At 43.7% G+C, this 23,873-nt stretch overlaps 1 protein-coding gene and 1 long non-coding RNA gene across 4 annotated transcripts in view; one reads left to right on the top strand and one right to left on the bottom strand.

Moving 5' to 3' along the window:
• LOC143977720 (uncharacterized) overlaps positions 1-23,873 on the bottom strand; it is a 49,314-nt gene that overhangs the window by 11,814 nt on the left and 13,627 nt on the right. Inside the window, exons 1-2 of one of the 3 annotated variants that reach the window (XR_013273860.1) lie at positions 4,648-4,897; positions 3,658-3,683 (exon numbers count right to left, since the gene is read on the bottom strand). The exons of 1 other annotated variant lie outside the window; for it this stretch is intronic. This is a non-coding gene — a long non-coding RNA (uncharacterized LOC143977720). Of the gene's footprint in view, positions 1-3,657; positions 3,684-4,647; positions 4,898-23,873 lie in introns of those variants that run through there. One more of the 3 variants, XR_013273858.1, reaches the window with a different exon arrangement.
• On the top strand, positions 5,388-9,526 carry LOC143987010 (uncharacterized). The gene is made up of 5 exons (XM_077485457.1): positions 5,388-5,424; positions 5,558-6,958; positions 8,204-8,380; positions 8,685-8,778; positions 9,223-9,526. The coding sequence occupies exons 1-5, from the start codon at positions 5,388-5,390 to the stop codon at positions 9,401-9,403; spliced, it is 1,890 nt and encodes a 629-aa protein (XP_077341583.1). The 3' UTR covers positions 9,404-9,526.

Raw genomic sequence — 23,873 nt, 5'->3', positions numbered from 1 at the left:
GTGTTTACGCGGCATTAAATGCACATTCAGAAATGCAGTGTGAACACAGGTTGTTTGCACCACAAACCCTAAACCATGATCCTTCTCTCCATAGACAGAGCTATGGCCACTGCTCACAGGAATGGTTGTTATATATGGAAATGTAAATTTCAGAGTGTTTGTGATAAATAAAATTGGCGTCCTCGGACGGTAACTCCGTAGAGAACACATACATCACATCAAAAAATTCGAGTAGAAAAACAAGGGATGGATTTTCTTCTACAATTGGGATGCAGCCCAGAGGCCATAGACTTTCCACAGCTCCATATTAGACCTCTCTAACACTTGTGCGACCTGAAAGTGACACGACTTGAAGTAATTCTTGTGTAATCTTGGAGGTCTATGGAGCTCAAGTCGCATCAAAGTCGGGCCAAAGTTGTGCAGGGACAACTTTGAAGTCACACAGATGTGAATGGTACTCATTGAAAATCATGGGGTACATCTTGTCATGCAACTTTACAGTCCCAAGTCGCATGTCTTTATGGTCCTTTATTTGCATAAGGAGTGGAGACTATCACTGCACCGAAGATTGTAGCTCCTCCCAGTCTTGTCCCAAGTTCTCTTCTGAATCAAAACAAGTAACAAGTAGCTGATGATAGAACAGGAAGCAATGAGCAACACATTTGTCTGCTTATAGGGCCACATCACACCACATACAGTCCAGTGGGGGTTTTTTTTTTTCCCACATCAAAAATGCATGGAAAGTAGGTTATATAGTTTACAATAGCACAGTTCACACCAGTTGCAGTTTCATACAAAGTAGAACATGCTGCATTTTCCTGCACTGGAACGCTGTAAAACGCATCAAAAATGCACTGGAACACAGATGTCCTTATTTAGGGCCAGTTCACACCATAAAAATACAGTTCTGCATTTGACACATTTTTTTTATGTGCTTTTGACTCATTTTTGATGCAGTCCTATTTTCTTCACCTTAAATAGGGACATGTGCTTTCCAGTAAGTTTTATGCATGCAGAAAAGCATCTGGAACACATCCAGACTGCGTTTCCATGGTGTGAACTGGCCCTAAATAAGAACGTGCGTTCTGATGCGTTCCAGTGTATTTGATGCGTTGCACAGCGTTTCAGTATGGACCAGTCCTGGAAAAATGCAGCATGTTCTACTTTTTTTCTGGAACTGCAAGCACTGGTGTGAACTATGCCATTGAAAACCATAACCTAATTTCCATGCATTGTTAATGCAGAAGAAAAAAAAAAGAAAACCCCACAGCACTGGAATGCATGTGGTGTAAACTGGGCCTTAAGGTTAAGAAAATGGGGGGGGGGGGGGGGGGGGAATATGCATTGTACTGCATCAAAAACGCACTGGAACACTGTACTGCATCAAAAACTATGCAAAAATGTGCATGCAGAAGTGCATCTGGAACAAATCTGGACTGCATTTCGATGGTGTGAACAGGCCCTTAGACCCGCTATTTTTAGCACTGCTTTACCGTAGTTTTAGCGGCGCTATTTCAATGGGAAGGAGCGGCGAGTTCACCGCTCCAAAGAAGCTGCTGGCAGGAATTTTTCTGATGCCCTGCCAGCGCACCGCTCCAGTGTGAAAGCCCTCAGGAGTGAATGGAGCTGCTGTTTTAAGGCAGTTTGCAGGCACTATTTTAAATGCTTTAGCGTCTGCAAAACGCTCCCAGTGTGAAAGGGGTCTCAGGTTTTATTTACAGCAGATACAGTCAGGTGCGCTTATAAAACACAGCAAAAACGCACATTCAAGAAAAATGAATATATTTCAATGAGCTTAGTTTACACTTTTTTTTATTTTTTTAAATGAACATAAAAACACTGCAGAGTTCAGTAGCATGCTGCATTTTTCTGAATCAGAACGCACTGAAAACAAGCATAAATGCATATAATTATCTCAAAACTGAACATGAATGCATGTGAATGCATGCCAACATATCAAAAACACACATGAATGCAAGTTAATGCATGTAAACACTTAGTAAAGCATTTTAGGAAATTAAAAAAATAAATAAAATAAATAAATAGATTGCAAATGCATTTAAATGCACTGAAAACCCACTAACTGTACATTTCTGCGTTTACATGCATTTTAGTGAACATAGATTAATGTATAAATAAAGAGAGAAGAAAAACGAAAAAACAAAAAACACTAGGCTCACCTCACTATGACATCACATGACTCACTACAGTGTGAAGAAAAAAAAATAATAATAAAAAAAAAAAACGGCTCATGTTACTATGACAACACATGATCACATGACCTACTCTATACAGTGTGGTGCAGTCAAGGCAGAGCCTCAGATAACACGAGTGGTTTGAGGAGTGAGGACGTGTTAATCTTTGTCTCTGACAAAACTAGAAAAGCGACAATGACAAATTCAATGTTATTATTTCTAATCACGTTGGCTGTGCCAATCGCATTGATCGATGGATTTCCGGTATCAAGAGGTAATATTACACACTATTATAGTTTTCTTAGGAATAAAAAGCAGTCACATTATACACATTGCACTCAATTCCCATCACTTTAATAGAAGGATCTTAGCTTCAGCCACATCATGACAATACATAACTAGAAAAGTCTACAATTTCTGGGGAAATTGTGTGAAGTGTTCTTGCCTCCACCTACTGGAGTGGATGGAGTAACTGGGTGGAGTGGCTTGAGTAACTGTTGCGTGGTTGGAGTGGCTCGAGTAACTGAAAAGTGTTAAAAAGCTTAATATCAAAAACGTTTTTTTGAAAAAAAAAAAAAACGGTTTTGAAAAAAAACGATTTTGAAAAAAAAAGATTTTTTTGTTTGTTTTTTTTTTTTTAACTTTTTTTTATTTTTTATTTTTTTTCCTTCAAAAACAGTTTTTTTTGTTTTTTTTTTAAAAAAGGTTTTTGAAAAAAAAAAACGGTTTTGAAAAAAAAAAAAAAAAAAACCTAGGCTGACCTCACTATGACATCATATGACTCACTCTACAGTGTGAAAAAAACGGCTCATGTTACTATGACAACACATGATCACATGACTCACTCTATACAGTGTGGTGCAGTCAAGGCAGAGCCTCAGATAACACGAGTGGTTTGAGTGAGGACGTGTTAATCTTTGTCTCTGACAAAACTAGAAAAGCGACCATGACAAATTCAATGTTATTATTTCTAATCGCGTTGGCTGTGCCAATCGCATTGATCAACGGATTTCCAGTATCAAGAGGTAATATTACACACTATTATAGTTTTCTTAGGAATAAAAAGCAGTCACATTATACACATTGCACTCAATTCCCATCACTTTAATAGAAGGATCTTAGCTTCAGCCACATCATGACAATACATAACTAGAAAAGTCTACAATTTCTGGGGAAATTGTGTGAAGTGTTCTTGCCTCCACTTACTGGAGTGGGAGGAGTAACTGGGTGGAGTGGCTTGAGTAACTGTTGCGTGGTTGGAGTGGCTCGAGTAACTGAAAAGTGTTAAAAAGCTTAATATCAAAAACGTTTTTTTTGTTTTTTTTTTCAAAAAACTTTTTTTTATTTTTTTTCCTTCAAAAACAGTTTTTTTTTAAAAAAAAAAAGCTTTTTGAAAAAAGAAAAAAAAAAAAAAACGGTTTTGAAAAAAAAAAAAAAAAAAAAAAAAAAAGCCTAGGCTCACCTCACTATGACATCACATGACTCACTCTACAGTGTGAAAAAAAAACGGCTCATGTTACTATGACAACACATGATCACATGACTCACTCTATACAGTGTGGTGCAGTCAAGGCAGAGCCTCAGATAACACGAGTGGTTTGAGGAGTGAGGACGTGTTAATCTTTGTCTCTGACAAAACTAGAAAAGCGACGATGACAAATTCAATGTTATTGTTTCTAATCGCGTTGGCTGTGCCAATCGTATTGATCAATGGATTTCCGGTATCAAGAGGTAGTATTACACACTATTATAGTTTTTTTTTTCTTCAAAATGTTTTGGCTAATAATGGGGTGGTTATAAATTATTTGGCTGATCATGGGGGGGGGGGGGGGGGTCATAATATTTTGGATGATTTTGGGGTGGTCATAATGTTTTGGCTCATCGTGGGGTTGTCAGCTTTTGTAACCTGCCACTCTAGTTTTGAAAATGTCGCCATTTCTTCCTGTCGGACCAATTTCCTTGCAAAAATGTTATTTCGTGAACCATTCGGCAAAACGTTCCACAAAGTAATATCACACCAATCGGGAACAATCCGCACGTTTCAGTATATTGTTGTGTAAAAGCTGTGGGAGGAGTTAGGGTGGTAAATTTGGCTATAATAAGAACATATATGTGAGAGAACAGTAAGTGGTCTTGCTATGCAAGAACACTTAATAAAGTCCACAGATTCTAAACGTTTTTTAGGCACAGCTCAGACTTAATCAGATATATCATGTAAATGTATGCAAAGTGGCGAAACAAATATCAGTGCAATCCCGCTCCCCCGGTGTGCCCTCCTCTCACTGGTATGCAGACAATAGGAGGACTGCTGGACTCTGTAGTCCCACATGCTGCGACTGCAGCTGCAATCCTTCTCCTCAACAAACCTCCAGGGGTGAGTACAAAGAGTTATAGAGCGTAAATCAGCGTGTTTACTGCATAAGATCCAAATATTTCCGGGTATTCCACTCACATTAACAACAGAGCAGAACCAGAAGTAGCCGAACAGCTTGCGTCTCACCGTCCGGAAATGACATCACCACCTGTGGTCAGCTGACACGATTTGTCCTGCCCACAGGTCGCTAAGTGGTGTAGTATGTCAATATATAAGGCTCAACTCCTGCCCCCCTATTCTGAATCACATGATGGTTGAGAGTGACATCACATCCTCTTCCTGTGTTTGGTTAGGAGGTGTAGCCCGCTTCACTTTCACTAAATCATCCATATTGGTACACCCCAAAAAAAAAATCAAAAAAAAAGGCTGGGACTTGAATATAAGTTTGTAACGGTCTGAGGAATATCCAAATCTAATTAATTGAGGGGAAAATATTACAAGTCTAAAATATTAATATGTGAATGTATTCCATAAATTATTCCATTGTACAACTAATGACGTATACAGTCAGGAAAGCCAATACATTTAAATATGATAGTAATTGATTCTATGATAATTGGATTGAATTTGATGTTTGGAGTTTAATGGGAAATAAATTAAATAATGATAACTAATAATTGGATATAATTTTTAGAATATGCATATGGCATAAGGGAATAGAAGCCATAGAGATACATCTTATACACAGTACATGGGAAGTCCAATGTACATTACATGGAGATTACAATTAAATAGACTTTGTCGCAAAACACCTGTGTGAGAAGGCTGTACTGGAAGTAACCATCGCCTGACATGCTAGTTCCAGGGCAACTTAGAGAATGAGATTTCAACTCATCGTCCTAGAAATAGCATTCAGTAAATGGGTCAGGGAACAGCTACTAGACATACAATGATTGCATATAATATATTAGGATTGTACTCATCTTTCTTAGATAATATAAAACTGAGAAACTAATATTTTTATTTATTTTCTCTTCTGTGATTATAGATATTAATGAACGATATAGACCTGCTGTGTACGAACTGCCAGGCGATGAGTACAAGGCGGAGTTATTTGCACCTACGTCGTTTGGGCCAACAGGGGAAGATACCAAAGATGATGAGAAGGATTTTCCTGCAGAGTCCGAGCACAAAGTGGATGTGCTATATGCACCTGAAGAGTCCAAACTCGCACCTGAGGCGCACATAGCGGACGTGCTATATGCACCTGAAGAGTCTGAGCTCGCACCCGAGGAGCACAAATCGGACGTGCTATATGCACCTGAAGAGTCCAAACTCGCACCTGAGGCGCACATAGCGGACATGCTATATGCACCTGAAGAGTCTGAGCTCGCACCTGAGGACCACAAATCGGACGTGCTATATGCACCTGAAGAGTCCAAACTCGCACCTGAGGCGCACATAGCGGACGTGCTATATGCACCTGAAGAGTCTGAGCTCGCACCTGAGGAGCACACATCGGAAGTGCTATATGCACCTGAAGAGTCCAAACTCACACCTGAGGCGCACATAGCGGACATGCTATATGCACCTGAAAAGTCCAAACTCACACCTGAAGAGCACAAAGTGTATGTACTACATGCACCTGAAGATAAAACTGAGAAATTAATATTTTCATTTCTTTTCAATCCTGAGATTACAAATCAGAAAGAACGTTATGTACCTGAAGAGTCAGAGCTCGCACCTGAAGAGCATAAAGTGGATGTGCTATATGCATCTGAAGAGCCTGACCTTACATCTGAAGAGCCCAGTCTCGCACCTGAGGAGCACAATACGGAGCCCAATCTCGCACCTGAGGAGGACAAAGCAGATGCGCTATATTCACCTGAAGAGTCCAAACTTACAGGTGAGCAGCAAAAGTCAGACCTGCCATATGAGCCTGCAGAGTCCAAGCTCACAGGTAAGGATACCCAAGCAGATGAGATGGATGTATCTGCGGAGTCCGAGCTCACAGGTGAGCAAGACAAAATGGATATGCTATCTGCATCTGCAGAGTCTGAGCGCAATGGTGAGGAGCTCAACGTCAACAGGCCATATGAACCTACAGAATCCATACTCTCAGCTGAAAATACCAACGTAGATGAGACAGATGTACCTGTGGAGTCCAAGCTTGCAGGTGAGGAGCACAAAGTGGATGCACCAGGTGAACCTGCAGAGTCTGAACTCACAGATAGATTGCGATGGATGGCAGATGAGGAGGATTTAGCTGCAGAGTCGAATCTGTCAGCCGAAGATACCAAATCCGATAAGATGGATATATCTGCGGAGTCTGAGCTCACAGGTGAAGATAGGAAGGCAGATGAGATGGATGTATCTGTGGAGTCTGAGCTCACAGGTGAAGATAGGAAGGCAGATGTGACGTCTCAGCCCCCAGACACCCAGGATACAGGTAAGAGAATATAACGTGATCATTTGAAGTCAGTGCTCTAATCAATGACTTCAATTTTGTCCGATTCCTGCTGAAATGACAAACAGTGACTGCATCCTATCAGATGGAATCATTGTTTGGCAGCACCAGCAGCCATGGCTCCTTGAATATGATAGAGATTCCTCCATTCATGCTGCTATTAGGGAAGACTTGCACAGTGTGCAGAAAAACTATTTGAGGGGTTTGAAAACTTGGGTGACTTCCTGGGAATTGAATTCCCTGCACATCCTGTCCTGTCTCCCAAATCCTTGGCTATGCTGTGTACCGACTAGCTGCCGAGTCCATACTTTTATAGATGCTTGCCCAGTCTTTCTTTTATTTTTTGGTATTTCTAGGGGACTTCCATTCACCCCTATGGTGAAGTCCCTGCATGTATATTTTATGAATGTCCAATAGTCAAACCAATTATGGAATTTGGGGTTCTAAAAAAGGACAATTATCAGTTCTAAGCAAATACACATTCTTTGTCATGAAGCAAAACACCTGTGTGAGAAGGCTCTAATCTAATGGAAGTAACCATCCCCTGACTCAGGAACCACACGCTTGTGTCAAGTCAGTGCCTCGGCGAATAGGTTCTGTCCCACTGCCCCAGAACTAGCATGCAGAACACGAGCCACGGAAAATCTGCTTCAAGCCAACAGGGCTTTCTCACAACAAAATCCTATCGTGTGTACTTTCATGCCCTGTACACACGATAGGATTTTTTTGACAACAAAATCCATGGGATGTTGGCTCAAACTTGCCTTGCATACACATGGTCACGCAAAGTTGGTCGGAAATTCCGAACGTCAAGAACGTGGTGAAGTACTACACGCACGACAAGCCGAGAAAAATTACGTTAAAATAGCCAGTGCTGCTCTTCTGCTTGATTCCGAGTGTGTGTGGCACTTTGTGCGTCGGAATTGTGTACACACAATCGGAATTTCCGTCGGACAACGGATTTTGTTATTGGAAAATTTGAGAACCAGATCTCAAATTTTGTGTGACATAAATTCCTATGGTAAATGTGTTATGGAGCCTACACACGGTCAGAATTTCCGACAAGTCCTATCCCACATTTTCCATCGAAAAATCCTATTGTGTGTACAGGGCATAATCATATTTTTAATGTATAAATAACATTCGCGATTTTGTATCCTCATAGATAATGTAACCCAAGGATGTACCTGAGAAATTTATATCTTTATTTATTTTCTGTGATTCTAGGATTAGATCATCATGAGTATACTGCTTTGCTGGATAGCGACTATCAGTATATTCCATCCCTGGGAAAAGATCATCAATACTTGAGCAATTTGCCGGGTGGTCAGAGGATGATGGATGAACCCGGAGACCAAGATTCCTCAGAAGATGTCCGGGCTTGGTATCACATCCAGGTGCAAGGTAAGTGAAATGTTCTGAAATAATAATAGGCTTAATGCCGCTAGTGTAATATTAATTATGTTTTAAAGCAGAGCTCCAGCCAAAACGTTCCTCTTTTTGAGATGATATGGTGTGGGGAGGAGTTGGGAAGATTTTTTCTTACTTCCTGTGTGCTCTCCAGGAGACATAAAATGTGTTCTTAATTTCCCCACCTGGAATTCCACATGATTAATTTTACCCAGCTATGTTATCATCCAGATACATTTAGAAGTGCTTACATGTGCTCTTATCAGTGAAAATAACATCTTCTTTCCTTCTTTTATAGAAGTTCCTGTTTGGCTCCTAGCTCTCATGACAGTGATACTCAGTGGGATTTTCTTCATGTTGGTCCTCATCTGCATTTGCGTAGCAAAGACTCAGTAAGTATCCACAATTTATACAATTCAAGATGTGTGTTTTTTTGTTTTGTTTTTTTGCCATAATCGTACACATAAACAGCAAAGCCTGGAGCAGGGTGGTGCTGTAATAGCACATAGGCCCCTGATCCAGTATTTCCAGGCATGTGCCGGTGACTACCTGTGGTATGACATGGGCCAATGATCCAATACTTCTAGGCCTGTGCTGGTGATAGCCTATGGTCCCACGTAGGCCCCAAACCAGTATTTCTTGGTCTGTGCCAGTGACAACCTGTCATACCACAGATCTATAATCCAGTACTTTCAGGCCTGTCTTGGTGACAACCTGTGATACCATGTTGGGCCCCTGACAGTGTTTCCAGGCTTATTCTGCTGTTTACCTTCGACTGTATTTGTTGTTGCCCATTTTTTGTATTGTCCACTAAAAAAGTTTTCCTCTTTTTTTAGGTGGAAACAAAAAGCAAGACTAAATGAAATAGAGCAACTAATAAGCGTTGTTGTTATAAAAAACAATAGATTGCACAAAGAAAGGAAGTATTTTACCCAACCAACAGATGAGGAAATGGAACTATATCTCGAGGATGTGCTACTGGAAATGGAAAGAGAAGGGAGTATTGCCCCCGTTTAGAATTACAGTTGGCACTGCTAGCTGTAACCTGCGGGCGGTGCTGATCAAGTGGGGAAAACCTGATGCGGTGGTTTTACAACAGTAAGTGCTGGGACAAGGCGTGGGCAGGAGGAGCGGCTGCCCTGGGCACTATGGTATTATGTGGGGTGGGGGGGGGGGGGGGCACCACAAGGAGATTGAGGGGACGGGATTTGTGTTGGATGGGGGAATTTGGGGGGTGGTAGGGGTTAATTGTTCTAGCAGGACAGATTTGGGGAGGTGTGCTAGGAATACGTGTGTGTGTGTGTGTGTGTGTGTGGGGGGGGGGGGGGGACAGAGGACACTGGTGTGTGTGTGTGTGTGTGTGGGGGGGGGTGCAGAGGACACTGGTGGGTATGGGGGGGTGCAGAGGACACTGGTGGGTATGGGGGATGCAGAGGACACTGGTGGGTATGGGGGGGTGCAGAGGACACTGGTGTGTGTGTGTGGGGGGGGGGGTGGGTGCAGAGGACACTGGTGTGTGTGTGGGGGGGGGTGCAGAGGACACTGGTGGGTATGGGGGGGTGCAGAGGACACTGGTGTGTGTGTGGGGGGGGGGGCAGAGGACACTGGTGTGTATGGGGGGGTGCAGAGGACAATAGTGTGTGGGGGGGTGCAGAGGACACTGGTGTGTAGGACACTGTTTTGGGGGGCACAGGACACTATTGTTGGGGAAGGGTCAGAAGTGGCAGAGTACACAAGCACTACACTGACACCAGTTCACATAGACACACATTTAACCCCCTGATAACCCCCCCCCCCCCCCAGGTTACCATTTCACCCTCTGTCACAGTATCACTAAGTACTGTGTACAGATTTTTTTACCGATCACTGTATTGGTGTCACCTATGAAGCTAAATAGCATTAGGGCCAGTTAGCGTCAGTCCCAGATAGGTTCAGAGTACCTGCCATATATTCCCTAATAAATATTTATCCCCTTGATCACCCCCAGTTAACCCTTTTAGGCCCTGTCACAGTATCATCAGTACAGTGTACAGATTTTTTTTCATCGCTGTATTAGTGTCACGGGTGACACTACTTAGTTAGCATCAGTGTCAGTCTTATATAGGGTCAGGGTCCCGCCATATATTCCCTAATTAAGATTTAGCCCCCTGATCACCCCCCCCCCCCCCCAGTTAACCCTTTCACTCACTGTCACAGTGTTGTTAGTACAGTGTACAGATCTTTTTTTTTCTGATCACTGTATTAGTGTCACGGGTTAGCGTCATTCCTAGACAGTGGCAGATTTTAACTCTTTGATTGGCAGTAACACTAACACACACTATACTACCATTACTAGTATAGTGAAAAAGAGGGGTGTAACCGCGCTAGAATAATTAAACGAAGGCAATTAAAACACAACAAGCAGCAGCATACAGTGTAATAACACAAAAGTCAATAACATAGAAAAAGCTGCGCAAAAAAATTTTGAGTCCATAAAACAAACATGATGGCAGAAAATAAAATGTGAAGGTTGTAGTCACTGATGAATCACAACACCGCAGTGTGCATGCACAAACAGATAAAGTGCCTGACCACCGTAGCTGTCAATTATGCTTACCAAACAGCAAGTGTTTAAAAGCAGGTGGCTTGAACCCAGCCTGGGCCTTTAAACTCTCAGATGACCACAACCCAAAGATAATCGAATATCACTGCTCACTTCGTTCGTCCGATATCCGTAGCTTTCAGTAAATGCTCAGGAAGAGAAAAGGATTAGCTATAGTGTAATATATTCCAAACTACAGAAATGTATTAAGTATATATTACACTTACAATTTTCGTAGTTTATGCATTTTATTACTACGCAATTGTAAGTGCAATTGTGTATAATAATAACCTATCTCAGTGTTATTAACAATTTATATTTGCACTTTTCACTTTGATATCAAATCTTATTTATGCACTCTGCATTTTGATGTTTGTGAATATTATTAATGTATTCTTATTCAAATTACATTTGTACTGCTACCTGTAGCAGTATATTCCCTTACTTTGCTGGGAACAGCGCAGCACCAACCCCCACCTAATTTTACTCTCCTATGGGTATGGTCTGACCCATATTCGGTGCCTGCAGCAGTTCCACCCTCATTTTTTCACACATGCTAGTGCAGGAATAACTATATATCCTTTTACAAATTTGACCCTTGCCAGATAATTTGGTTGGAAACCTTTAACAGTTCACGAATGTAAGACCTTTCTGGGCCTATCCCTCAACAAGCGTGCCAGATATGGGATCAAAATGTATAAGCTCTGTGACAGGGCAACACCAGTGGTGGCTGCTGCTCTAGCCGGGGAGGGGGGGCAAAAAACAAACCACCCTTCCTCCCCTCGCAGGTGATACTCACGCGGTCAAGCTCTCAATCAGTGCTGATGCAGAGCACTGAGAGATCACTCTGGACAACCATCTCCACAGGCTCTAAACATGTGCTTCAAAAAAAAAAAAAATGGATGTATTAAGGAGGGCTCCCTGTATACCACTGGGCAACAGGCTATACATGGTGTTTCCTGGTTTATGAGGGAAAAGATAGCACTTTGACACCTCTTTCAAACTGCAGTTGGTGCATGTGGCACTGTGCGATCTAATCGCCAGGGCTTCCCCCAACAGTTTGTAAATGCCCCACTTTCACTGACACTCCCAGCAGTCCGCATAGGGCAGTGTGAACTGCCGGCGTGAGGCATGCGATTTGGGAACCCGCCGCGGATTTGCGGCGTTCCCGCATCGCTTCAGTGTGAACCCAGCCTCAAGCCACTTTCCTCCCCTCGCAGGTGATACTCACGCGGTCAGGCTCTCAATCGGTGCTGATGCAAAGCACTGAGAGATCACTCTGGGCAACCATCTCCACAGGCTCTAAATATGTGCTTCAAAAAAACAAAAATTGATGTATTAAGGAGGGCAGGGCCCCTGCTCCCTGTATACCACTGGGCAATAGGCTATACATGGTGTTTCCTGGTTTATGAGGGAAAAGATAGCAGTGTGGAGCCCCCCCCCCCTCAACTGCCCAGACTACATAGGAAGCAGTGACAAGATTGTTTGGGACTTGGTGTCGACCTTGTTCCAAAAAGGGTACTATTTATACGTGGACAATTTTTATACAAACGTGCCACTTTGACACCTCTTTCAAACTGCAGTTGGCACATATGGCACTGTGCGATCTAATTGCCAGGGCTTCCCCCAACGGTTTGTAAATGCCCCACTTGGACAGGGGGAGAAAGCCTGCTTGAGGTGCAATGAATTTCTTGCATTTCACCACCGCAGTTAACAAAAAATAAATAATAATGCATATATGCCGAAGCATAGGGGCTGGGGTGGACAGAGGGTGGATTGCCCCTATGCTTCGGCATATATTTTAAGTAATTTTTCTTGGCAGATTTCTTCATCCACATCAATCATTGTCAATGAAGTAATCTGGAGGTTCTTTTTTTTTGTTCTGCCCATGGGTGTTAGGGCTGGGCTCAGCCCTTCCTTCTCTGAGCTGGCAGCTCAGCTGCCGGCTAATTGCCAGCTCCTTTCTCTCTACAGTGACTCAGCTGTTGTTGATCTGCTCATCAGTCCTGTCTACTTAAAGCCACTTTCCTACCCTCGCAGGTGATACTCACGCGGTCAGGCTGTCAATCGGTCCCGATGCAGAGCACTGAGAGATCACTCTGGGCAACCATCTCCACAGGCTCTAAACATGTGCTTCAAAAAATAAAATGGAAGTATTAAGGAGGGCAGGGCCCCTGCTCCCTGTATGCCACCGGGCAACAGGCTATACATGCTGTTTCCTGGTTTATGAGGGAAAAGATAGCAGTGTGGAGCCCCCCCCCCCAACTGCCCAGACTACATAGGAAGCAGTGGCAAGATTGTTTGGGACTCGGTGTTGCCCTTGTTCGAAAAGGGAACAAGGGCAATTTTTCAAGAACGTGGATAATTTTTATACAAACGTGCCACTTTGACACCTCTTTCAAACTGCAGTTGGCACATGTGGCACTGTGCGATCTAATCGCCAGGGCTTCCCCCAACGGTTTGTAAATGCCCCACTTGGACAGGGGGAGAAAGCCTGCTTGAGGTGCAATGAATTTCTTGCATTTCACTACCGCAGTTAACAAAAAAAAAAAAAAAAATAATGCATTTATGCAGAAGCATAGGGGCTGGGATGGACAGAGGGTGGATTGCCCCTATGCTTCGGCATATATTTTAAGTAATTTTTCTTGGCAGATTTCTTCATCCACATCAATCAATGTCAATTAATTAATCTGGAGGTTCTTTTTTGTTCGTTCTGCCCATGGGTGTCAGAGCTGGGCTCAGCCCTTCCTTCTCTGAGCTGGCCGCTCAGCTGTCGGCTAATTGCCAGCTCCTTTCCCTCCACAGTGACTCAGCTGTTGTTGATCTGCTCGTCAGTCCTGTCTAATTAAAGCCACTTTCTTCCCCTCGCAGGTGATACGCGGTCAGGCTCTCAATCGGTGCTGATGCAGAGCACTGAGAGATCACTCTGGGCAACCATCTCCACAGGCTCTAAACATGTGCTTCAAAAAAAAATAATGGATGTATTAAGGAGGGCAGGGCCCCTGCTCCCTGTATGCCACTGGGCAACAGGCTATACATGGTGTTTCCTGGTTTATGAGGGAAAAGATAGCAGTGTGGAGACCCCCCTCAACTGCCCAGACTACATAGGAAGCAGTGGCAAGATTGTTTGGGACTTGGTGTCGCCCTTGCTCCAAAAAGGGTACCATTTATACGTGGACAATTTTTATACCAACGTGCCACTTTGACACCTCTTTCAAACTGCAGTTGGCGCATGTGGCACTGTGCGATCTAATCGCCAGGGCTTCCCCCAATGGTTTGTAAATGCCCCACTTAGACAGGGGGAGAAAGCCTGCTTGAGGTGCAATGAATTTCTTGCATTTCACCACCGCAGTTAACAAAAACAAAAAAGCATATATGCCGAAGCATAGGGGCTGGGGTGGACAGAGGGCGGATTGCCCCTATGCTTCGGCATATATTTTAAGTCATTTTTCTTGGCAGATTTCTTCATCCACATCAATCAAATTCAATGAAGTAATCTGGAGGTTCTTTTTTTTGGTTCTGCCCATGGGTGTCAGGGCTGGGCTCAGCCCTTCCTTCTCCGAGCTGGCCGCTCAGCTGTCGGCTAATTGCCAGCTCCTTTCTCTCCACAGTGACTCAGCTGTTGTTGATCTGCTTGTCAGTCCTGTCTACTTAAAGCCGTCCAGCTCACTTCATCTCTGCCTTCGCCTTTGGTCACATCTCAGAGACTTTTCTCCTGCGTTCCTGTTGAAGACTTGATTGGCTGACGTCCCTTCTGGCTCCTGATCCTGCTTGCCTTACTACTACGTTAATCTCTGGCTCTTTGACATTGGCATTGGCTGATTACCCGATCTGGTTACTGATCTCCTGGCTATGTATTAACTACACTTACTCTGTTTACCTTTTTATTATTATTATTAAACAAGTGTGATTAACTGTACTTCTGTCTCGGTCTGATTCATGGTTTCTGACAATGGGCTGAGCGGGAAAAAAAAGAACATTGCATGTATGCCCTTTATTAAAAGGGGGTGGATGCAGGGCGGTATTCTAATGATGGTTATAGCATACGCTTTTTTTATTTCACATTGATCGATGTGAGTAGAGAAATCTGTTGCCCAACAAGGACCAGCAGCATACTGGTATGTTGCTGGACTTTGAGTGGTTATACCAGAATGATGCCTGCAGGTTTGGGCATCATCTCGGTATAGCTTTTTTTCAAAGTAGACACCTCAAGCTATTTGCTGAGAGATGTGTTGAGTCCATGTAATATTTGATATTTTGCCACAAGTTTCAGGAAAATTAAATTTTTTTTTTTTTACACAAAGTTGTCCCCAAATATACAGTGCAACCTTGGATTACAAGCATAATCCGCTCCTGGGGCATGCTTGTAATCCAAAGCACCCGCATGTCAAAGCGAGTTTCCCCATAGAAGTCAATGGAAGCGAAGATCATACCATATGCAATACTGCATGTGGCCAGAGGTGGGGGCATGCGGGAGTGACTTGGAAATACTCGGAGACTGCTTGGCTGCGCTCAGAAACCCTTGGAAAGGCTTGGGAACTGAGTATTTCCGAGTACTTTTGAATGACTGAGTGTCACTGGCGTCCCTGCACCTTTGGCCAAATGCGGTACTGCACACCGCAGAGGCTTGACTCCTGCTCGTTTTGCGATACAACACTCCCAAACCAAGTCAGGATTAATAAAAATAATTGCTCATATTGCAAAACGCTTGTTAACCGCGTTACTCCCAATCCGAGGTTCCACTGTATTGCTCACACATGCCATGGGTATATGTGGAATTACACCCCAAAATACATTCTACTGCTTCTCCAGAGTACGGGGATACCACATGTGTAAGACTTAGCCTAGCCGCGTACAGGACCCCAAAAACCAATCCCCATCTTCAGGCTTTCTAAGAGCATAAAATGCTAATTTTATTTCCTCACTACCGATCAAAGTTTTGGAGCCCTTGAAATGTCAAGATAGCACAATATCCCCCCAAATGACCTGTAGCACTGTCCCCGTAGGGCTTGCTGTGTGTTGACTTGTTAGGCCTCCCTCTGATTATCTGCAGACAGTTGCTGGGCTTTTCATGTATCCCACCTTAATCCCATAACATCGTTACTCAAACAGTCCAGGGTATTTGTTTTGTTCATATTTATTGTGGAACTTGGATGAAGAAAGGAATAGTGGGATACTCCAACTGAACTATTCACAGTAGATGAGGACAACTCTCACTTGGCCTCACCGGATTACTTGTGGAAGCAGACACACTTCTTTTACCATACTGCCACTCGTATGGAAGAATTAAGTCTTCTTGCTCTCTCTAGTAACAGACTTGAAGCTACTTTATCTTCAGGATACTCTCTAGCATCCTCTTTACTGACACCCGTCCTCTGACTCTTCTAACTGAAGGTTTAGCCCTCACAGGACAGGCCCCATGACAGATCTGTACTCACAACAGGCAGAATCAGATCCTTCCTGGTGTCTACCTTGCAGTTAGCTCTGCAGGACCTCTGGGTTCAGCTTCTCTTTGCCCTTGTGCACACGGTCGGACATTCCGACAACCAAACCCATCGGATAAATTCAGACGGATTTAGTCCGGAAGTGGTGTTGCATACACACGGTCGGACTAAGTTGTCGGAATTTTTCGGTTGCCAAGAATGCGGGGACGTAGGCCGCGTATGACAGGACTAGAAAAGGGAGGTTCAGCACCATGTCTGGCACCATTTGGGCGCCTTCTGCTGATCTTGTGTTTATCGCGTGTTAGTAGAATTTTGGTGAGAGACGATTTGCGCTTTTCAGATTTGTGCTTCAGATCATATCTGCTCTTCAGTTTGTGCTTGTCGGTGCATATCTGCTTATCAGTGTGTGTAGTCAGTTAGCATTTGTTGGTCATTGTGGACCAGTGTTGCCAACCGCCCGTTAATTTATGGGCAGTCCGTAAATTTCACCCCATTTTCGATGCGCCCGTAAATGTCCGTTACGGGCAGTGGTGCCCGTAAAAAAGATGACTGCAGGCCGACATTGCTACTGCGCATGCGCCGTTCTGAAGCCTGCCAAGCTCGGGAGAACTCGTGCGCGCTCGGTCGGGCACCATGGGCGGGCGCATGCGCAGTGATGTAATGTCGACGCCTGGCACCATTTTTGAATGGCCGGCGCTCGTTCTCAGCGGCGCATCACAATAGCAGGAGACCAGGTCCGGGGAGGTCGATAATGCCTGGCCTGGATAGGATTCGAGAACGAGGAGCACTGACTGACCATCCATCCATCCAGGTCAGTCAGAGCTCAGTCAGATGTGCTGACCTACCTATATACTGAGCCAAGTATGGACGAGAAGGAGGGAGGACAGAGCCATCAACAGAGACAGACCCCCTCCTGTATCATGTCAATTGTCCGCACAGCCCCTGACCCCCTGCACCATGTCCATACAGCCCCTGACCCTGTGAGGATCAAGGTATAAGAATAAAAATGGTTGACAGTATGTTTCACTAAATGCTTATCTCGTCTGTTTTCAGTTGTTTTAAAGACACATCATCCTTAAGGCCGGATGGGTGCAGTCACGTACACATAAGAGGAAACCATGTCGTAAGGGTCATCTGCCACATCAGCTCTAAAAGCAGAAGACACTTAGAAATTGCCTTTTATAGAAGTTGTTTTGTTTCAACATTTTTAACGCCTGTCTTTTTTAGTGTATAAAAAGAGCTGTGTGATAATAAAGGACCTCAGAGTGAGTGCGACCGTCTGAGCAGACATACTGAGAACTTCTTTCCGTGTCTCCTTGCTTAGATAAGACTCTAATAATTATTGGGAAACGGTAACATAACTTATGAATAGGTGACTTGCAGTAGTCACGCCTAACATTTTTGGCGCACGAACAAGGGACTTCGCTAAAGAAACTACAAGAGGCGAACGAACATAAGGACGGAACGAAGAGGTCGGGCACATCAGGAACCACAGACAAAACCTGCGCAGGTAAGAAAAGCTTTATTTTCTTATAAACTCTGTGCTTCTTAGATTTGTGCCCACCCGATCTGTCTGTATTGTTCTTCAGGTAAAACCAACCTCTGTAGTAAGCGAGTCTTGAATTTAATATTTGACTTATGTTACCGTTGTTTCTTGTCTGTCTCCTTGTCATCTGTCTGTTGTGACTGAGATAAGCCCTGTTTGTATGGTGTGAATTGAAACATATATCATCTCAATGGGTAACGGAATGCGCCCTTAACTCGTAAGAGTACTTGGGGGTCCGACACTTAAGTTTGATATACGCTTTTTGATTCATGAGCCTAAAAACGGGTTGAAAGTATAAGTCCTGACTGCCTCAATAAAGCAGGAATAAGAAACGAATGCTGAGAAATTCCATGTTAAAGGGAAGGGAATAAGGTCTCCACAAAGTCCCGGAGATCTAGTCATATGTGTTTGGCCACCTACAAGTGATGATTGTGATTATTGTTTCTGTTGTATTAGTAGTCGCATTTATCTGGTTGGGGTGTAAAAGTAGTTCGGTTTCAGAATAAGTACCCCAGACAAAGTTTTAGTATTTTGGCACCCTAGGAGGAGAAGGCAACGAGACACTTAGTAAGTGATCCAAACGCCACCTAGGCAGGACTGTCAAAATGGGCCAGACACATGGTAAACCCCAGGAGGAATCTCAGAAATGTTATGCTGTTAAAGACATAATTACAATGTTGTATGGGAAGGACAAGGCACAGGGCACGAATAGGGTTCTCAAGAAATTTGGAATGGATGGAGAAAATGGGCTAAGTGTAGAAGGTTGGGAGAATATAAAGAGAGACAGACAGGGAGAGGTCCTGCAGAACAGATGGGTATCACAAATACAATGTTTAATTAAGGTTTCCAACAGGGCTAAAGAGGAGGGATGGAAGTATTGTCATGAACAGGGTGGATGGGACATGAAGGTCCGACGCAAGAGTCTCCCTTCTGCTCCCGAGGATGGAGTAAAAACGGAAGGTACTCCACCTCCTTATACCACTACCACACCAGGTAGCGAAAGACCAAAACTTTATCCTTCCTTAAGAGGAAGAGGATGGGTATGCCGAGTATGCGGTACCCAGAATACAGACTGGGCACAGGAATGTGTACATTGCGGAGCTCAAATACCAGAGTCCGTAGCTCCAGTCCACAGTCGGACTAGGGTAATACAAGTAAATAATCCAAATGCGGGTCAAGCAGGACAGCTACCTACAGTGACTCAACAAGTCGTTCTGAGGACATGGGCACCTTGGTCGGCTGACACTCTTATGGCATTAATACAGAATGCTCCTGATCCCATAGCAAAACCTGCCGCATTCTGTAGATTCGTGACACAATTACTAGACACACATGAAGCAACTTGGCAAGATGGGGAAGATTTGTGTAGACATAAAATGACACTAACGATGTTTAATCAATTTATGAATGAAATTGCTCCACATAGACCACAAGGGGATCCAGCGACAAATCCACCAGGAGTACACCCCCGTCATATAGACTCTAGACTCCTGTTTATTAATCAGTTACGAGAATTTTGCCAAAGGAAACAGCAGGAAAGGGGTTCGACAGCGCCCATAAAACAGGCCCCAGGTCAGACTGTTACAGAATTTTACCTCAACATGGAAAGCATGATGGCTGACGAAGGTCTAGATTTAGCCTTACCCGTCACCATTAGGGCTTTCAATCGACAGTTTATGGAAGGACTAGTACCCCAAATAGGTGACAAACTGAAGGCATGTACTCCCGAATGGAGAGCCATACGGGACAGAGGAACATTGTTGCAGAAAGCACAAGGCATAGAGGCTGATTTAGCAGAAGCTAAACCCAGGACACCGGGAGTTAACACTGTTGCCCGGGTCAATGAAGGAGGGAATTCCTCCCGTAAACCTCTTACCTGTTATTACTGCAACAAGGTGGGACATATAAAAAGAGACTGTAGGAAAAGAATAAAAGACGAACAGGAAGGAAACACGGACAGAGACACGAGGGACTACAGACAGAGGCGTACCAACGATAGGGACGATCCGACCGCATGACTTGCCCCAGTCCTAGCTGAATCAGAGAATAAAATGCTCCACATGTTGATGAAGGTGGAAGGTAAACATATTCCTTGTTTAGTTGACACAGGAGCATCACGCAGCTTATTATCTGATTCAGTAGTCCCTCCACACATGACATCCCGTGACACCATACCCATAAGTGGTTATGACGGTCTTTTGTCCGATGCCCCACTGACTAAACCTTTAAAAGTAAAAATAGGGAATCACATGTTTTTGTCACGCTTTTTGATTTCCAGAGGAGCCCCTACTAATTTATTAGGAGCAGATATTCTTCAGAAAATAGGAGCAAACATTACTTATCATCCAGATGGTATGGTCACCTTAGCAATAGGAGATGACCCAGAGGGTATAGAAATCTGTAATAAAATACAATGTTTGGAAGTAGAACCAGAACTGTCCAATACACCCTCGCCGGAAATAGATCAAATTCTGTCTAGCCTTCCGGAAGGGCTATGGGAAACACATCCAGCAGACGTTGGGCTTTTGCCCATACCCCCGGTTACTCTACAGCTGATTCCAGGAGCAGTTCTCCCCCAGCAGAAACAGTACCCACTCAGTGCGCCCCAGGAAGCAGCTATAGAACTACAAGTGGAGGCTCTACTCAAAAGTGGAGCATTAAAAGAAATACAGTCACCAGCCAATACCCCATTGTATCCGGTCAAGAAAAAGACATTGGGGGATGGCCCAGTAAAGTATAGAATGGTACAAGACCTAAGGGCGGTAAACAAAATATTGGCCCCAATAACGCCACTAGTACCAAACCCGCATACTTTACTTTCAGAAGTACCATCAGATAGCTCCTCATTTACTGTTATAGACTTGGCTAATGCTTTCTTTTCTGTACCCCTGGCGGAGGAATGTCAACCGTGGTTTGCGTTCCGTCTCAAAAACCGCCAGTTGACCTGGACACGCCTACCGCAAGGAATGGCGCATTCGCCAACTCTATACTCGCAAGCCCTACAGACAGTGTTGGGGGAATGGCAACCACCTGACACTTGTGTATTGTTGCAATATGTAGATGACCTATTGTTATGTTGTCCGGATAACGATACTTGTTTAAAAGCCACTCTATCATTGTTACAATTCCTGGCTGAAAAAGGGTGCAAAGTGAATAGAACTAAGTTACAGGTATGCCAGAAAAAGGTTGTCTTTTTGGGCCACTGTATATCCCAGGGTACTCGACACCTCACTGAAGAACGAGTCCAGGCCATAAGACAAATGAATGTCCCACGCAACTTTAAGCAACTTCGTATGTTTCTGGGAATAGTGTCATATTGTAGACAATGGATACCACATGCCAGTTCTCTGATGCAGCCATTATATGATTGCTTGAAAATAGTACCCTATGTACTCACAGAAGCAGGTCATAAGTCTTTTAGCACCTTAAGAAAGTTACTAATTTTGGCACCTGCGATCGGGATCCCTGACTATACCAAAACATTTCATTTGTACATTGCTGAAATCACGGGACACGCAACAGGGGTGTTGACACAACAACACATCAAACAAAGGCCGGTAGCATATTTCTCAGCGGCTCTCGATCCTGTCTCTAGAGGATCACCGTCCTGTGTACGAGCAGTCGCAGCAGTGTCAATTATCATTGACAAATCCTCAGAAATTGTCTTAGACAATCCTGTAGTGGTACATACCACACATGACATATATGCCATCTTGTCACAAGTTCAGCCAAAGCACATATCAATGGCGAGGCAGCTGCGTCTGCAATGCACCTTGCTCCTACCTCCCAATGTTACCTTCCAGCGATGCACTTCCTTTAACTTAGCACAACTTCTACCCTTACAGACAGATTTGACAGGGGGGAGTAATGGTGAAGGCACAGCACAAGAAACTCAGGATTCTGACACACTTTCATTTCATGACATAACATCTGATGAACACGATTGTTTTCAACTTATGGAACAAGAGATCACGGGGTTCCCACATGTCACAGACACACCCATTGCAAATGCAGAACACACACTGTACATAGATGGTAGTAGATTTGCCGATGACAAAGGTAAATATCACACAGGTTATGCTGTGGTAACGGACACACAGGTAATTGAGGCAAAGTCATTACCAGCACACATGTCTGCACAGGAAGCGGAACTAACAGCTTTAGAAAAAGCCTTAGAACACTTAGAGGGACAAGAAGGGAACATTTACACTGATTCTGCATACGCCTACGGTGTGGCACATGATTATGGCCACATATGGAAAGCTAGAGGTTACCTTACAGCAGCAGGTACACCTGTAAAACATGGTGAAGGAATCAAAAGAGTCCTGAACAATCTTCAAAAAGTTAGAAGAGTAGCCATTATGAAGATAGCGGCACACACGAGCGCAAAAACAATTGAGGCAAAAGGAAATGCATTTGCAGATTTAACTGCAAAACAAGCAGCTCTAGGGGAAGTAAGCCCTGAGACCTTAGCAACGGTAAAGGTGAGCATCCCAGAACCGACATGGCAGCAGATGAGTAAACTACAGGAGCAAGCAGGAGAGAGCGAGAAAGATAGATGGGTAAAAATGGGAGCAGCACCAGGCCTTGACAATATATGGAGGGAAGGAGGCAGAATATGCCTACCTGCCTCTCTATACCCCGCAATGGCAGCGGCTGTCCACTTGCCCACTCATGTCAGCTCCAATTCTATGTATAGGATTGTAAGCCAAGGATGGCTAGCCCCTGGATTCAGTAGTACTGCAAGGAACTACTGTGCTGCATGCCAAATCTGTCTGTTAAATAACCCAGGACAGAGAGTGAAAACCCCACGTAAACATCAGGTTCGGGCCCAATATCCCTTTCAGAGACTGCAAATTGACTATATCCAAATGCCTAAGAGCGGCCCATTTGAATTTTGTCTCGTGTGCATCTGCTTATTTTCAGGCTGGCCAGAAAGTTATCCAGTGAAGTCAGCCACAGCGAAAGCCACAGCGAAGAAACTGATCACAGAGTTAATACCTAGGTTTGGTCTTCCTGAAACCATAGAATCAGATAGGGGAACACACTTTACAGGAGAAATCATGCAGAATGTAATGGCTATGTTAGGGGTTCAACAAAGTTTCCACACCCCTTACCACCCACAGAGTTCAGGATCAGTAGAAAGAGTAAATGGGACAATAAAGTTAAAAATACAAAAAGCTATGCAAGAGTTAAATAAACCTTGGCCAGAATGTCTGCCTTTAGCTTTGTTCTCCATAAGGTATACTCCAACGGGAAAAACAGGGTTATCCCCATATGAAATACTTTTTGGGAATGCACCCAGACTAGGTTTATACTTTCCACAGAGTATGCAATTGCAATGTGATAGTTTGACTGCATATGTGATACAATTACAACAGCATCTAACTAAGATCCACAAAAGTGTGTATTCTTCTCTTCCAGACCCTAACTCAATAGCAGGTACTCATTCGCTGAGCCCCGGAGATTGGGTCTATGTAAAGAAACATACCAGAAAAGCTTTAGAGCCACGGTTTGAAGGACCATATCAAGTACTGCTGACCACTCCCACATCGGTCAAGTTGGAGGGTAAAGCAGCCTGGATCCACGCTTCACACTGTAAAAAGGAGCCAGTTGGAAAATGACAACATGTATCTTTTTATTCTTTTTGTTTTAGTAATCCTGACCAATAGTTTGGTTACCTCACAGAATGAAATTCACAAGGATGAAGGATTTTCTAAAAAAATGTTATTACTGAAGTTTAAATATGCTTATGCTCGGAAGTCAGGATATGAGAAATGTTGGATTTGCAGTAAATTACACCCCAGTACAGCAAACATACCACTGATGGCAGTTCCTATAAATTATACTGACCTTGCTAACAGTAGCATTAACATAACTGGAACAAATACCAGCAAGACAGTAATGTTTAAATCA

Source organism: Lithobates pipiens, unplaced genomic scaffold (assembly GCF_037356315.1).
Source record: "Lithobates pipiens isolate NorthernLeopardFrog02 unplaced genomic scaffold, aLitPip1_a1.2 Scaffold_1, whole genome shotgun sequence".
NCBI lineage: Eukaryota > Metazoa > Chordata > Amphibia > Anura > Ranidae > Lithobates > Lithobates pipiens.
Note: the sequence above shows the minus strand (reverse complement) of the source record. Positions and strands in the feature narration are given on the sequence as shown.